Source organism: Pipra filicauda, unplaced genomic scaffold (assembly GCF_003945595.2).
Source record: "Pipra filicauda isolate LSUMZ 115617 unplaced genomic scaffold, ASM394559v2 scaffold288_size945232_pilon, whole genome shotgun sequence".
In the NCBI taxonomy this organism is placed as follows: domain Eukaryota; kingdom Metazoa; phylum Chordata; class Aves; order Passeriformes; family Pipridae; genus Pipra; species Pipra filicauda.
In genome coordinates this window covers 894,564-911,382 of record NW_024104407.1, presented here as the reverse complement: position 1 = coordinate 911,382, position 16,819 = coordinate 894,564, and the positions used below count along the sequence as shown (strand labels likewise).

At 34.6% G+C, this 16,819-nt stretch overlaps 1 protein-coding gene across 2 annotated transcripts in view; it reads right to left on the bottom strand.

Moving 5' to 3' along the window:
- Positions 1-16,819, bottom strand: part of LOC113988582 (dystrophin-like) — a 463,871-nt gene that overhangs the window by 14,647 nt on the left and 432,405 nt on the right. For both annotated transcript variants that reach the window (XM_039382875.1, XM_039382874.1), the window contains exons 30-33: positions 15,740-15,850; positions 12,142-12,315; positions 9,540-9,695; positions 5,575-5,745 (exon numbers count right to left, since the gene is read on the bottom strand). In XM_039382875.1, the coding sequence (XP_039238809.1) occupies positions 5,575-5,745; positions 9,540-9,695; positions 12,142-12,315; positions 15,740-15,850 (612 nt within the window). The remainder of the gene's footprint in view (positions 1-5,574; positions 5,746-9,539; positions 9,696-12,141; positions 12,316-15,739; positions 15,851-16,819) is intronic.

Sequence of the window (16,819 nt, the reverse complement as noted above, 5' to 3'; positions counted from 1 at the left end):
CGGAATTTGAAAGGGGGAGTTTCAAATTTCAGCAGGTTTTTGTTAGGTTAAAGAAAAACATGCTCTCTCTAGTACTATTTCATCTGTTTCACAGCAGGTGCAGAATGTCATCATAAAAAAAGAATAACACAAGGAATATAATTTACCTCCAACTCAGGATAGAAAACTTTGATTAGCTTTATTACTTTTTCTAAACAATTTACTTCCATTTGGAAAAGAAACTAGGAAGCATATTTACTATGGGTTGTGGTTTCCTTTGTATTTTACATGTTATGAAAATGCAAACCAATCTTGAGCTATATAAATAGATGTTAATTCCAACTAGTAAACAGATGGTTTGAGTAATTAAATGTCTATTAAATAAAAAGACTACCCAAAAACCAGAGGTACTTACCCTATGTGTAAAAAAAAAAGTGTAACAGTGCTTTGACTGATCCCAGGAGTTATGTCTATCAAAGTAAAGAAATAATGCAAACCAAAGACAAGGTGCACCTCTGGGCAATATGAATTTTAACACTCCCGTGTAATTGCAAGTAAGGGATATGAGCTAAGTAAATCACACTTCCCCTCGGTGTCTTAAAAATCATTGTGGCCTTCAACACAACATCAAAGGGGAAAAGCCATCTTCCTCAATACTTCAGATCTCAGTTATTAAAAGTTTGTGTGGGGTTCACAGTTCTTTCGGTTTACTAAAAAATACTTGCAAGGGCTTTTGTTACAACTGTTTGGGTTTTTTTTACCTGACGGTTTTGGTTTACTATGATGGTTTTATACCGCCCTTCCATCACAAGATACTAACTAAAAATTAATTATATTTGAAAATAGAAGCTACATAGAAATGGCTTTTTCTGAGGGTGTGGTGCAGAGGGCTTCTGAGCTATAATTTATAGTGATAAAACTACCAGGCATGAAGTTGAACTGTTGATGGTTTTTTCAAACAAATCAGAATTGTAACTAAATGCAGAAGATAATATTTTAATCATGCTGGTCATTATTGTATGTAGATTAAAAAATTCAAAAATAATGAATGAGTGAAGAAAAGTTCTGTGTGCCTCTACACTGCTTATGTGCTTTGGATTACTTGTAAATAAACTTTACAATTTGAGTCTTTCTAAAAGAAATTAGGTGGCTCGGCTCTCATAGGTGGGATTACAGAATTAATGAGAAGCTGACATTATGGTCCTCTCAGTGGTTGATAATACATATTTATTTGTTTATTCTCAGCACATCTTTTATTTTCATTGCATTTTGGCCAGTGACTATAAATCAGCTGACACGATTTTCAGTTTGTCTTCTTTTATGGAATTTACTGACAGGAAATATGTTGCTAAATGTAATTCTAAGTAGTTCAAGTCAACTTTTTACTCACTGGCATTATGCACCATATTAAAAAATCAGATTAAAGCACTGGTAGATTCATACTGCTGATAGTAGGGAGTGATACAGAATTTTCCTGGTAATACCATCTGCCATTTCCTTTTTAAGAACATGGTTTCTTGGCAATCTAATTCTTATCAGTCCGGTTCCTGATTAAAAGACAAACCCTGCAGTAGTTAATGTCTTCAGTGATAAGTATGTTCACTAAATCAGACTTCTAATTATAAGCGGATTTCTAATACACAATGTTTAATGACTATCTTTCCACCCACATGTCATTTTTCTTATCTATTATAACAGAACTGAATTCAAATGGAAAGATTTAGCTTGTCTCTACAGAGCAGAAAGGCAGGATTTACAGTCTTCAGTATATTGCCCATCTCATTTCACATAACTCAGACAAGCTTTTTGTTATATCCTTAGAAAAATTCAAGACAGGAACAAATAAGTGACACACTTCCCTTGATGTCCAGATTAATGCTATGTTTCATTTAACATAATTTCTTACTTAAGATGGACATTTCTTTTTATTTCTAGGTGTTTATACCCTGAAGACAATGTTCACATGTATGATTTTTTTTTTTTTTATTCTAAACCGTAATTATCTTTGGAACCATGTGTGCTCTTTTCTCCTTTGAGAAGTCTTGGGTGCTGAAAATGAATTAAAAATAAGTGCACTAATACATATAATGCTTCCTCATGCTGTAAAGAAAAAATCTTATGAGCTCTCTGCTTATATATATTGACAGCAGCACACATCCAATTTTCAGTTCATTCACACTATTGAATTCTCATCTCTCCCTCTCCATTTTCCAACTCAGTTTTTCTGCAGACTTTTCTCACAATGGGAATCTGTTGGGCTTAATTCATCTCCCAGTGCGTTTCATTAGACTGGTTACTGTCTTTGGCAGCCCACTTACCCAGAAAGTCCAAAGCCCAAAGCTGTGACATCAATCAGATACTGTGAAGATCTGGTTCTGGGGACTAAATTATTGATGTATGATTTTGTGTGATGCCTCAATGAAATCCACATAGGATTATCAGCATCGTACTTACTTATGAAGTCCTCATGAGAATTTTATAGTGTCCTGGATAAAATGCAGCACTTTCTGCCTCCTAGTGGGAGTAGATTCTTTAGGAAAAAGTGTATTCCTCATGATTTCTGTAAATATTTACATTTGTAAGGCTAGGATTTGCCACCTATACTGTTGGATTGCTCAAAATTAAAAGTGTGCTTATATATATGTGAATCTTCGTTTACATTTTCTAAAAAAAAAGAATAATGGAATACTGAAGGCCACTCATTACATACATACTTCAGCATGAGGCAGCTGCTCTCATCCAAAATTGTTTGTTTATGAACTGACTGAAGGTGAAGAGCTGATGTCCGGTATGAAACTGGACTGCTGTGAAGGCTTTGGGCAGGATTTGAAGCCAAAATACCCTTTTTACCAGTTTTTCCTGCAAAACTTTATGTATCAATTCCTTGTGAGAATTCACAAAACTCAATGGCACTCTTTAAGATTAGGAGGAGGAGTGGTTCCTGTTTGATATATTTTTTCATGTTAATATTTCTTATTTTAATTAGCTCTTGTTACCTTTCTGATTGCCTTTAGATAAAAATGTGTTGTACTTGTTGTCGTAAGCTTAAGACACAATAAAGACTTCCCACTGTGTAACTGCACTGATCATCAGGCTTTAGGTTTCTAATTATGCAACTTCTGAAGCATTAGGTTTCATATCTAACAATTAAATTATATTAAGGACAAATCTTTCTTTTTAAACTACTGTGAAGCTACATACATCTGGATCAACTTTCCTGAATGTGCATACAGGAACATGCTGCGTGTATCTGTTTCAGTAGAACTGTACAGCATAGTTTAACAGCAGCAAAAATTATTTTTATTTTATTGACTGGGTAAATGTCCTGAATACCTAGCAGGGTACTTTGGGGACATTAAAGCAATATGATTTTCTAACTCATCTCTTAAAAATCTTGACACTTGTGCCTTGTTATGGCTGTTAAGAGCAGCTGGAAAGCTGCACAGCCAAAAAGGACCTGGGGATGCTGTTTGACAACTGGCTCAACATGAGCCAGTGTGTGCCCAGGTGGCCAACGATATCAACCATAATGTGGCCAGCAGGACCAGGGAAGTGATTTTCCCCCTGTACTCGGCACTAGTGAGGCTGCACCTCAAATCCTGTGTTCAGTTTTGGGCCCCTTACTACACGAAAGACATTGAGGTGATGGAGAGTGTCCAGAGAAAGGGCAGTGGAGTTGGTGAAGGGTCTGCAGAGTAAATCATATGAGGAGCGACGGACGGAGCTGAGGTTGTTTAGATCCCTAAAAAAAGAGGCTCAGGGGGGACCTAATGGCTCTCTATGACTACTTGAAAGGAGGTTGTAGAGAGGTGGGAGTCAGACTCTTTTCCCAGGCAACGAGTGACAGGACAAGATGAAACAGCCTCAAGCTGTACCGGAGTAGGTTCAGGCTGGACATTAGGAAGAATTTCTGCATTGAAAGGGTAGCTATGCATTGGAATGGGATGCCCAGGGAAGTGGTGGAGTCACCATCCCTGGAAGTGTTCAAGAAACAACTGGACGTGGCACTTGGTGCTGTGGTTTAGTTGTAGTGATGGTGTTTGGCCAAAGGCTGGACTCAATGATTTCAGGGGTCTTTTCCAGCCTTAATGATTCTGTGATTGTAAGATCACAATATCAATCAAAAGTGTTCAGAAGAACTGCAAAACCTTTACTGTAGGAAAAGCTGCAAGTGAAGATGAGAAAACATCAGGCAATAGGAGGAGAGAACAATGGGGTTTCTAGGGATTTAGGTTTTGATTTGAAAGTAAAAGTAGCAGTAGTCAAAGCAGTAATTGTAAGTTAATAGGAGCAAAATTTGTTATTTTTGGATATCACTTTTAAAATACTGTCTTTCTTAGAGACTGATGACCAAAATAACCCCCAATTCCAAACCTCACAGAAGACTTGTTGACTGCCTTTTTCTAGTTGTTGTTATTGTTATTATTCTACTGTTGTTATTAGTTTGTAAATCATCAGTGTATTTTAAGGCTAAAAACACTTTGTCAAGCCTAGAAGCTTGAAAGGGGCAGTTAGAGTCTGAAAAACAAGCAAACAAACAAACAGAAAACCTCCCAAAGAAACCCATATCACAAACCACATTTTATTCAAGTGCTTTTAATCTGCACTGTCTTTCAAAAAAATAGTAAGGTTGCAGGTGTATTATTCATCACTATTTCTATAATGCCTAGTGAAACTAGTAAAATATTCAGAGGATTCTTATTATTAAACAAAGCACAAGTGGCAATTTTTTTGGCACAAAACCCCAATACTGTTTAAGCGGATTTTGGTTGTTCTTTTTGAAATTATATAGGAACATTTGTTCAAAATGCTGCTGGCTGCAAACAATTATTTGAAATTTTGAAGCCTTGGAACATGCTGAGCATAGTTTGCTCTAAAATGCAGATTTTGGTATGTGTGAACAATGATGATTTGTTTTGTTTATGTTCTCAGATTGGATTTTTATTACATGAACAGAAAATAAAACAGATCAGCTAGTGTTGAGTCTTAACATCACACAGAGATACTCTGTTTTATATAGAACTCTCACATTCCTCAGTGTTTCTGTAAGATGTTTATCTAAACTGTGATTTTGAAGAAAGTTTTGAGTTAGACTTTGAGTTTTAACCTAAAATATGAGTTTAAGGTGAAGTCTCATGGAAGTAGGATGCTCCCAGAATGAAAACGAGTTACAAATCTAAAAGAGTAAGAAAACAAATATCCTGGCTGCTATCTGAAAATGTGAAATATATGATGTTCTGGCATCCTTAATCTTTCATCTACCATTTAATACTTTTCTAATTATGAGAAGAATGGGGTAAGAAAGGGATCTCTATTTAGATTGATACTGGGTGAGCAATTTATAGTACTCTAAAAAAATTAAATTCCAATTTTAAATTCATCTCAGTAAAGACTACTGCAATATGAAGATGAATTGTGCTATTGATATCTGCAAAGACAAGATAAAGTTTTCTGAGCACTAATACTAGGATGAGATAGTGCCACAACACTTACAAAGTTTCACTAATTAAAATGCCAGAATTTTTAATTATTTTTCTTTATCAAGAAAGAAATCTATCTTTCTGTAATATGCAGATGTGTGTGTTACATTGTTACCTTGCCCCAGGCAATTTCAGCATCCAAATTGCTCGGCATCCCCTGCGCAGCCGATCTCTTTGTCAATTCTGCGTCTGTCGCTGCGAGCCATTCTGTCAGAGAATTAATTTCTTTTCGTAGTTTCCGGGACAATTTCAAGCATTTCTCCAACTCTTGTTTTTTTTCTGTCACCTGCAGAGAGAAAACTTGTGGTTATTAACCCTCCAGTGAAAGAGGTTTAATGATTTTTATACATCATTTTCTGTATGCCGCTTTTCTATAAAAACCAAACTTGCAATTTCACAAGTGAAGATGCACTTATAATACAGTTGGGTCTTGCCTTAGTTCTCTCAATATTAGTAGTTTTGCTGCTAGAATGTAAAACATCTACAATAAAATTATGTGCATAAATACCCATGGAGTTTGAACTAGCAGCAGACCTCTGCAAACCTCCTCCTCTGTTTTGGTGTCGTGCAGAGCAAATTAATTTGGAACAACTGAACTATCAGGCTTTCCTTAAGACACAAAATAGATGTCAAAACCTTTCAGAGTATATTTTAATATAGGTGGTGATATAGGGATAGGGATTCCTCAAGGTGTTTTTCTATGTAGCATACCTACAAAGAAAGGAAAAATACCAGTCAAAGAAACCCTCAAATCTGACACAGAAGTCACCAAATAGTGTCAAACTAAGGTAGCACAGTTAACTTTAAGTTTTTCATTTTCTGAATGTTTTGGATGGGAAGTACTATGACCAACCCCTGCTTTATTTGTAAAGTTCTTTTAAGCATGTTATATGGTACCTAGAAGGAAGGCTGAGTATTTATGTTGTCTTGATTGTCTTATATTGAATTTTGGTGTGACCTGGAAGAATAGGGAAAATGCAATCTTTCCTTCAAACCCCTAAGAATCTTCAGGGAGAGAGAGAAAAAGTTCCACATAATTAGTAGAAAAGGGAGAAGAGTAAATAAAGAGATCTCTGATGGGAAACTACACCATAATAGACATTAGGCAACTAGTAGTCAGAAAATACAAATTAATAAATCATGTTGTGATGAAGTTTAAAAAAGCCCAATCAGAGTAAGAGAATTAAATGTGTCCCATAGATCACTAACATTTTAAAGAAATTACTAATTCCCTTGCATGTCAATTAGCAATCAAGTAAGACTGTAGCCACTGATTTGTATTTCAGTATTTTTAAATAGAAAAAAAAATCCACAGTGGTTTTAGGTATTCAAAACTGGTTTCAGTACCTACTAAAGCTATTTTGGACTTGGCCACTGAGAACAAGTAGTGGTACAATGATCACATGGATTCCTAGCTCGACTGCCAAGGAGAATTTGAAGTTTTAAAATGTAATAGGATGTTACAAGGTTAGGTACATGGCTTTTGCTATCCCTAAGTAAAGAGATGAGATTTGCCCAGGGAATAAGCCATAAAGTGTTCCTTATAATTTATTATCCCACTGTAGAGGCTTACTACTAAAATCTCAGAACATTTCTTTTTCACTGAATAGTGCTTTCTTGCATGCCAAATTTATTAAATGAGACCACAGAACTTACAGTCAGGCAAAGAGGTAAATCCCTGGGAAAGACCATAAAACTCAGCTTTCTAGAGCCATGAATGCACATGTTTTTCACCTCTTCTTCTGAAGAGTCATAATAGTAATTTTAAATATCTATTTGCAGGTACTTAGCAGCAATACAATGCAAAGTGCATTAAGGGTAACTGCCTGTCTAAGAATTCTAAACACATGGTATATTATAGAATGCAGTTACTGATACATGTCAAACAGAGAGAGAATATTTGTGTTGCTATATATATCTAAATTCTCTAAATTTATTACATAAACAATACTACAATATTTCCATATATATTGTATATATCCAGAGGTTACTGATCAATCAGTTTGTTAGTACTTCAAATGTAAAGATGTATTTTCTAAATAAAAACAGGAAACAGTGCCCTCTAAAGGCTTTCTGGGTCATAAAATGTTATTAAGAGGTACTTTTATATAAGAGGGGACCTCTTGAAGCAGTAGTTATGAAATCACAGAAGTGAGTCTGTGCTTGAAGACGTGTTTTCCCCTCAGACATACATTTCAGTTCTGGACTTATTATTAGTTATAACTATTATTAGTTTTCTTTTATAAAAACTTTTTCTCAATGCAATCAATTAAGGCTGATAATGGCTAACCAATTCTTTTATTTCTTTATCTCTGGGCTTCCGTGACTTTCTCTAAAACTGTTAATTACCATGTTACCTAAAAGTAAATGTGGGAAATTACACCTAGGACAACAGAGCTAAACACAGCACTGCAGATTTTTGAGACAAATTAATTTGCAATCTGGCTCACTTCAGATCACTAATGGCTCCCTAATGGCACATTTTTATCCCTTCATTACTTAAGAGAGGTTTCCTATAACAACGGCACCTGTTTGCTATTAAGTTAAACATAATGTTGGAATAAATGCCACAGTTCTTTCTAAAACAATGGAGAACCCAAACATATTATCCAACCCCAAATGACACCTATCCACACCTAATGAAGGACATTCTCCACTTTTCCTGACTCAAAAGATTGATGTCTCTTACTCCCTTTATCTTCTAGCAAGAGAGAACGGTTTTAATTCAGATCCCCAAATAAGAATTATCTCTGTCAAAAGTAACATAACTCTTATTGCTTTATCAGACTGCAGTCAGCAGGACTTGATTCTCATTATCTGTTTAAACCACGTACTGATTCTCAGTATTACTATGGGCTCATTTTCCTAGCCATTAATAATTTATGATTTAAATAATTTAGAATCTAAAAAACTTAAGAATTTGCCTCCTGGCAAGTTTTGTATATTTGGGTATATAAATTTTAGAAATAAACAGATAGGTATATCTGTCATTCACAATCTTTAGTCATCTAGCCACACCACCAAAGTTACTCTAATCCTACAGTTTTTATAAGTTCTGTGAATAGTTCTAATGAGGGCAAGAGGAAGAAACAGAGTAATGAAGGATAATTGTTAACTGAATTATTTAAATGAAATCTTCTTTAGGACAATGCCACAACTCCTCTTCAGAGCTCCAAGGTCCTTGTAAGTGCTTTGTACTTCGCTCCACTGTTATTGCAGACCCAGAATAAAAAGCCTTTATGGACTGACATATGGTTTCTTTTTTTTTTTTCCCAGCCATCTTCTCGTTAATATTGGTTAGCAGCCTATCCCTCCTACTCCCTGTTTAGTTGACTTTCAGGAAAAATTGAATAAACAAAATATTTTCCCATTGGGAATCAAGTAAACAAAACATTTTCCCATTGGGGAGTGGCTTTACATATTAAGACACAGTGAAAATGCAAGTCAGGGTTGTTCTTGACATTTAAATCAGGGAATGGTTACAACAAAAGCTGACTACATGCATGGTCACAACTGCAGAAGCCACAAAGCACAGTGGTACACAGATGCCTCCTGAGAAAAGCTGCAGTGGCAACAACTTTTTGGTCAACAGATTTTTGAACAGCAAGATATTGACATAATATACTTTAAGATCTGTACAGTCAGAGGTGGAAGGAAATTAAAAGGCAGAATTCTCTCTTTAATGAAGTAGTTCTTTAAGCAAAACAATCTAAGTATTTTTCTGACCAGAAGTGTTTTGAAACAAGTGATTGTTTCAGCATTAAAATGAAAAAACATCCCCCATCTGACCTCTAAAAACCAATGACCTAGTAGAAAAAAAAATTATTAAGAAAGTATAATTTGAAATTGTAATAAAAGAATTTTATCTTTTCCTAGATGGTTGGGGTTTTTTTCTCAGAGCAACTGAATAGCCATGCTGAGGGTTGACTCCATTTTTTCTGTCTCACTGTTTAGAAAATGGGAGAGCCACGAAAGGAACCAATAAAAAAACCTCCAACATTTACTTACCCTACCAAGATTATTCCTCACTTTGCCAGTTGAAAAGAAGACATAGTTTTGCATTAAAAACACAGAGCTTACCTTTGCACCCAACTCATTATATTGCAACTTCAAAGCTGTAAGCCTTTCATCCAGTTCCTTGGGGTTCTCCGTCTGCTGCTTCTGAACAATCTGCCTCCCAGTTTTTATTACTGTTTCCACTTCAGACTTCACCTCACTCAGGTTTTTATATAATTTCTAATCAAACAGAAATATAAAAATGAAACACCACCATTAAAATATGAAAACTAGAAAAGACCATTGAAGGTATTACAAAGGCACACTTTGCATTATTTGCTGTATAAAAGCACCATCATGGACGAGCACCTTCCACTCCCACTTGAAAGTTAAAGGAGTTGGCCTGATGATAGAGAAAACTCACCCTGAGTGTGAGTGTGTATTAAAAAAGTTTATAGGAAAAATTAATTAATTTCTAAACCAGATCCAGAATAGCCCCTCTTTACTAAGAGTAACCTCGAATTAGGCCATTAATTACACATAAGAAAGTATATACCATTACTAATTGTTTTAAGATATGAAAAAGGTTGTTTTCAAACTGATTTAGATAGTGCAGTATTTAAAACAACAACAGATGTATTCTGTCAACTCATACAAATTGTTGGATGTATTTGAACTACAAATAGTCACAATTTTAAAATCTGACAGTTTTTCATATTACTAAATCAAGAGACTGGAAGGATAGAGGATTACTCCTACATTTACTAAGTGTTATACTGTTAAAAAATTAATCAATTGAAAAAACTAAATAAAGAAGTAACATAATGAGGTTAATGTAAAATATACAATTCATTGCATTTTCCTCCACTATTTCAATTAAAAAGCATAAATTAAGGGGAAAACAGATGTTCAGTAGGTGATGGCATGCAAGCAATCTGTAAACACAATATATTTTCCTAACATTTCAACTGAGTGATAATAAGAACAACAAAGGGGTTCTTTCTTTCCATATGCAGAAAATTGGTATCTTTATCTAAATGTATGACTTGGTGACTCAAGTCATTTAACAGCCTCATAAAAGGCCAATTAACAGTCACGTAAATAAAGCAGAAATTAAATTTATTTTTCTTTTTAGTCTAAGAATAAATTCTGCCACAGCTTGGAAACACCACTAAAGTTCACAATGAAAAAAGACTCCATATAGATACACAGTGTCCATTACCACACAGATATGTGAAGAATTGCAAATATGAAGCTGTTGAGAAGTTCTATTTTTGAGATGTTTAGCTTAAGTCTGTGTTCCAGCATTTTGCAATCAAGTGTTAGAAAGTAAACTTACTGTCCTGTGTACTTAGACAAAACTGCAAAATAAATGACACTGTACTTTTTTAATCGTTATTTTTTTCTAGCTTTTCTTTAAGTAGCAATATCTCCCACTATGTAAAATCTGTATCTAGCATGTCTGGGCAGTAAAGACAAGACTTTTTTTCCAGCAGATCTGAGAAAAACAGCCAGAACAGTGCATTTCCTCCATAATCTAAAGTTAACTACCAAGACAATTCTTAACACGGTTAGCATTTTATTTACTTAAAGGTAGTATGTATATAGTCCAACTGCCTTCTAGGTGCTTAATATGATAAATATATTTTTCATCACTGAAAACCTGTCAGCAAATTAGGAATATGTTGTATGACCCATATTGTCTAACTTCTGATGACATATTATGTACGACTAGATTTTTAAAATAGAAACATTATGAGAATCTTTGCAGATAAAGATACTCTAAAATCACTGCAAGTCTTCCACAAAACACGTCAGGGCTGCAAAAGCCAGCTGCTGAGTGAAGACTCTTTAATTCAGTACAGAGCTTCTAATTACCATGTCATTCTAATAAGAATGTGAATTTAAGAGCAATTGCATTTAAGAAAAACCCAAGACGTAAAGAAATAACATTGACGCATCCCATGCTTATTTTTTTAATTTAAGTTCTTTCTTACATTTACATCTGAAAGAGGTTGAGAGGGGAAAAAAATTCTTCAGGCATGCCATTGCCCCAAGAAAAAACAAACCCAAAAACCAGCAAACAAAACCCTTCCCCACAGCCCTCCTAGCTTAAAGAAAAAAAACCCAGCTGATTTTTGCTGCTAAAATATCAATTTTATTATCATCAAGCACATAGTGCTCACCTTTAGCTTTACTTCCTTTCAAGAGTAAGGGGTTTCAGGATTATGGGGATATTAAAGAGATATGCAGAGATTTTCCTCATATTCTTTAGGACACATTCAGGTCATCTTTAGCTCTTGAACTGTAAAATAGTCATAGCATGCCATCTCATGGAAGCTGTATTCTATGGTTTCCATTATGGTTTGTGTTTCCTGGCTACAATAGACTTGTGCCCTGCAGCATCTCTTTTGGTTACATCACAGGGTCCCGTGAATGTAGAATATTGTGGAAAATAGAGCTAATCCAGGAAGATAAACTCATATGCAAGATGGGAAGCGGGAATTAGTGGGATCCCAATTGACCTTCTCGCATAGTGAAAGTGCGTGACTATTGTTTGAAAGTCCACTGAAATGAGAATTGTGTGTGTGTAACTCATACTTTGTTTCTAATCCTGAATTAAGGACAACATTCTATAACTTTCAGCTTTCTCTGCATAAATCCAACAGCATCTTTAAATATTCACCATGCAATGATCCAACTGTGATTGTACTACTTCCTGCTCAACACTCTTCGTCTCCAACTTGGGCACCTGCAACTTCACTTCATCTAAAATTCTTTTACACTCCTGTAGGCGCTGTTCAAAGTTGGCCGGCTTCTGGAACAAGCGGAACTTCATGGAGACATCCTGCAGCTTTTTCTGAAAAGTAAACATGGGGGAGCAGGAAGTGTGAAATCAAGTCTTAGTCCTGTTTCAGAATTCTTAGACCCATTATCAGACAGAAGTTTCTTATTTAAAGAGTTTAAAAATTTTGAGGAAAATGCCAGTGGCAGAGAATCCTGGTCTTCACCAGAGGATAAAAAATCTTGCATCCTGCAGAGCACCGGATGCAGCAGGGCCCATATACACAAATAAAGAAAGGGAGAGGCTTTGTATTTTTCAATACGCAAAGTGTTGGGGGGTGTGAGGAGAAGAGAGATTTATTAGATTGAGCATAAGACATCCACATTGCAGACTGAAAGCTCATCAACAATATCACTTGATGCTTCCTGGTATGAGGAATGAATCTTTTAGTCCGTCAAAGAAACCCAAATAAAGTTAAGTAGGTCTAGCACAAAATCTGAGATTTAGAGTATAAAATTGATTTATATTTCAATTTAAAAAAGCCTAACCTAGAGTAAAAAGAAAGTAATTTGAAGGCAGAAAAATCTGTGACAAGCTTGGCCTCTAATTTCACAATTTTCACAATTTGTTATATTTGTGCATTAATTATATTGCTTGCTCACATGATCCCTACCTCAGGGGGAGGGGAAATAATTAAAAATAAAGAAAGGGCATTTTAATTATCTACTTGAAAAAGAACTAATTTCTCTGTAGAAGTACAGAGTAAAGTATTATTGAAAAAGTTTTTCAACTCTTTGATTAAAAAAAAAGAAAGAACAAACATCATTAAGAAATAGATAAGTAATTACATAGGAACTCAGCATTTGCAAACACACGTGATTTTTTTTTACCTTCAAATTCTGGACACTTTATTCCACTACAACGTGGTCTGTACTATACAAATTCAAGAAAAAAATCTAATAAGGAACAGAATCAGTTTATACCTAGGCATTAGTAAAATCGCTTCCCACATCCCTCAGATTTCTGAGAAGGAGGCAGGAACCATGAACAGGCAATTTTGGGTACCACAGGAAAGGGTGTAGATATCTAGCAACGCCCTCCAACAGCTTTCCTCATTAAATATGTTTTATGAAATTGAGGTCCAATGAGGTAAGAAAGGAAGGCTTTCTTTAGATAAATAAGTGAATGATTGAATAAAAATAGGAAAAAAAGGGTAGAAATAAGAAGTCTTATTTTTTTTTCAGTGTGTTTGCATACACTACATTCATACGTAATTAGTTTTTCATCCTCTTGTGTCACTTCAGTTTGATAAAGATCAAGTTCTGTGGGAAGTTTGCATTGCCACATCTGTTTGTTACAATTTGTGTTGGTCAATACATTGAAAATGATTTAAAGGGAGAATGACAGAGAAAATTAAAGCCATCTGTGAAGAGTCACTGAAGACTTGCACAGTACTGAGGATCTGTAGGAAAAAACAAGCAGATTATTTTGAGTTCACCCAGAAATTAAGCAATGTAGAAGAACACTAAGCTCTATATGCAATTGGGATCTAAATTATCTTTTAGCACTCTCATTTAAGTTCTAACAGATAAATATACTAGCTAGATTTTGCAGTAATATTTATGTCCAACAGTTTTAAAATAATATTATCTCAATGCTTACAAGTAACAAAACAAGCAAAGTGGGTATTTGGAATAATTTGGAACATAAGGAAAACAGAAATTAAAATACCTGTCATAGTATAAAAGTCATTGTATAAAGCTAAGCTGTTTAGTTTTCATCACCCTGTTTCGAAAACATCTCAGAAACAGAAAGTTTAAAAGAAGAATGACAGGACAATGAAAGCTGTTTATCTAGAGGTCTCAGTATGATTTAACACAGTCATTCTAGAAAAGAGCCAACTGAGTATGAGTAAAATTAATTGTATGCAAAAGGTTGACTTGCAAAGTACTCAGTACTGAATTTCCAAAAATAGCCATTCCTTAGAAAAGATCTCATTTTCATGAAACAATTCTTAATTTATTATGACTAACTAAGAATTATATCACTTTAGCAGAAGTAGATTTTTATAGATATTTATAGATATTTATGTCAAATTAGAAATATTACTTAGTGCCAAAAAAAAGGCATTCGTTATGCGTTTCTAAGTGAGAATGCTCTTTAGAAAATAGATCTTTTGAAATGTGTTTTACCACTAAAGATACTGCATGATGATAGAAAAGAATTCAAGAGAGTTCACTGGCCTAAAATCAAATATAGTCATAAATATTTGTAACAAAGGGCTCAGCTTTTACATGTTTTGCTAGTTGATATTTACATTATGCCTGTAAATTTACTACTTTTTTGTTTATATTTTATCTAATGTTAGCAAAACAGAGTCCCAAGATGACCCTGCCAATTTGTCAAAACTCAAAATGGTGCATATCATCATCTAGAGAAATCTTACAAAGAAAAAAATATCTGCATAGAAATGGATTATTAAAAAAAAAAAAGCACCTAGAAAGGGTAATGCTCCCTTGCATGCTGTTGAATTTATAAACATTTAGATACACAGTCATCTGATGCCTCCATTTCACTGATGAAATATGGGCAACTTCACAGCTGCAATGGAGACCATCAGAAGCTGACTTAGTGTAAAGGAAGACAGAAAAATATGGAAACATAAATATTATCAGCAAAGAAAAGCTAGTCTTGTAGCTAAGATGAAACATTAAAAAATCAATTTGTTAATTTCAAATTAATTAACTGCTAAAAAGTTTAATGTTATCCATAATAAAAAGATAAAACTGAAACAAAGATACTTAGAAATATTTGACAGAGATGAAGAAAAAGATGGCCATAATAAAATTATTTTTCCTAATGAATGATGTCAATTTGTTTTGCAGCCTGAGGAACTTTGGCACTAAGGTCAGAAAAAAAAAAAGACCGCAAAATAGTCAAGAACCCACCACTAATGGGTAAAAATATGTGTTTTTCTTTAGTGTTAATTCAGTCTGTTTCAATTTCAAGCAGGCCTCTCTATGCCTTTTAAGACAGACAAAATAATGCATTAGCTAACATTTTAATCTGTCGTCTGCATTGCACTGCTCAGCATAATTTGTATGTCAAATGTAGTCCTACTAAATATTTCCAAATATTTTAACACTTTTTTTTTCCCACTGTAAATATTTCCAAATACCTCAAAAGGTATATCAAAAAGCCTCACTGTAGTTTTATTTCTTGCAACTGCAGCAAATTTAAAACACCCCTTATTATACAGTGTCCCTACCAGTTGGTTATGTCACCTCTGTGCACCCTACAACTGTTGCCAACTAGGCAGGAAGTCTGCAAGATAAAAAATGAGCAGTAAGAAGATATGGATGGTTTTGTCCACTCTAATTTTCTGGCTGGAAAGGAGCAGCTAATACAGAAGGGACACCTTAAGAATACTTCACACTGCAGTAACAGTACTACTCATGCTGGTACTGAAGGAAAAACAGAGGAAATAAAATTTGTATACCTGTGCCACATCAATTTGGGAAAGCACTCTTTTGGCAGCATCTTTACCCCGGTTTCGTTTCTTCATTTCTTCCAAACTAATCTCATGGCTTGTTAATTCAGATTGTATTTTCTGTTGGAAAACAAATATAGCAATCAGCAGGGCTAGAAGGAAAATTTTATGTTGTTAAAATTATTTGGAACATTTCATTTTTAACCATACTAAACAGCAGTACTGGACTATATAGCATTGCCAGCAGGTCAAGGGAGGTGATCCTGCCCCTCTACTCTGCCCTGCATCTGGAGTGCTGTGTCCAGATCTGGACTTCTCAGTACAAGAGAGACATGGAGATCCTGGAGCAGGTCCAGCAGAGGGCTAAGATGATTAAGGAATTCAGGATAGGTTTCTTTTTTCCGAAGGAAACCAAGTTTTCATTGATAAAAAACATTAAAAATTAATCATAGAAAAAATATATAGAAAATTGATTTGCTTCACTATTCTTATTTCTTCTTATTTTCACAGTATCACCAGACAAGTTGGGAGAAAACTGATTAAGGTATCCTGTAGGCATAACATCATCTCAGAGAGCTGTGTTATATCTAAAACAGTATACAAATTGTGGTATAATACTAACCAGAATCTATGTTCAGTACCTGTATATATGCTAAATGTATAATGACCTGTAGTTCATTAACATAATAGCTTAATCCATTTTCTAACACACGTTTCTGGTTATCTCTGTCTGCAAAATCAGTGAGTGATCACAAGAAAAATATCGGCTTTTTTAGTTCACCATAAATCAATCTTACAAGAAACAATTAACTTAAGCAGTGTTGGCTAGTGCAATGTAATGGAAAAGAATTCCCACAAAGTATATTGAAACAGTATAATTTAGGATGATTCACATATTTTTATGTTTAAACTGTTGGAAAATAAGAAACTGTCATTAGCAGAATTGTTAGACAGCACAACTGAGAAATATTACCCTATGAAATAAAGACAAGGTATGTTCCCACCAGGCCATGCATTTGAGGCCATTACTCCTGCATTAAAAAATTATTTTAGATTTAATAATTTATTTTTTTCTATGCAGCATTTTTC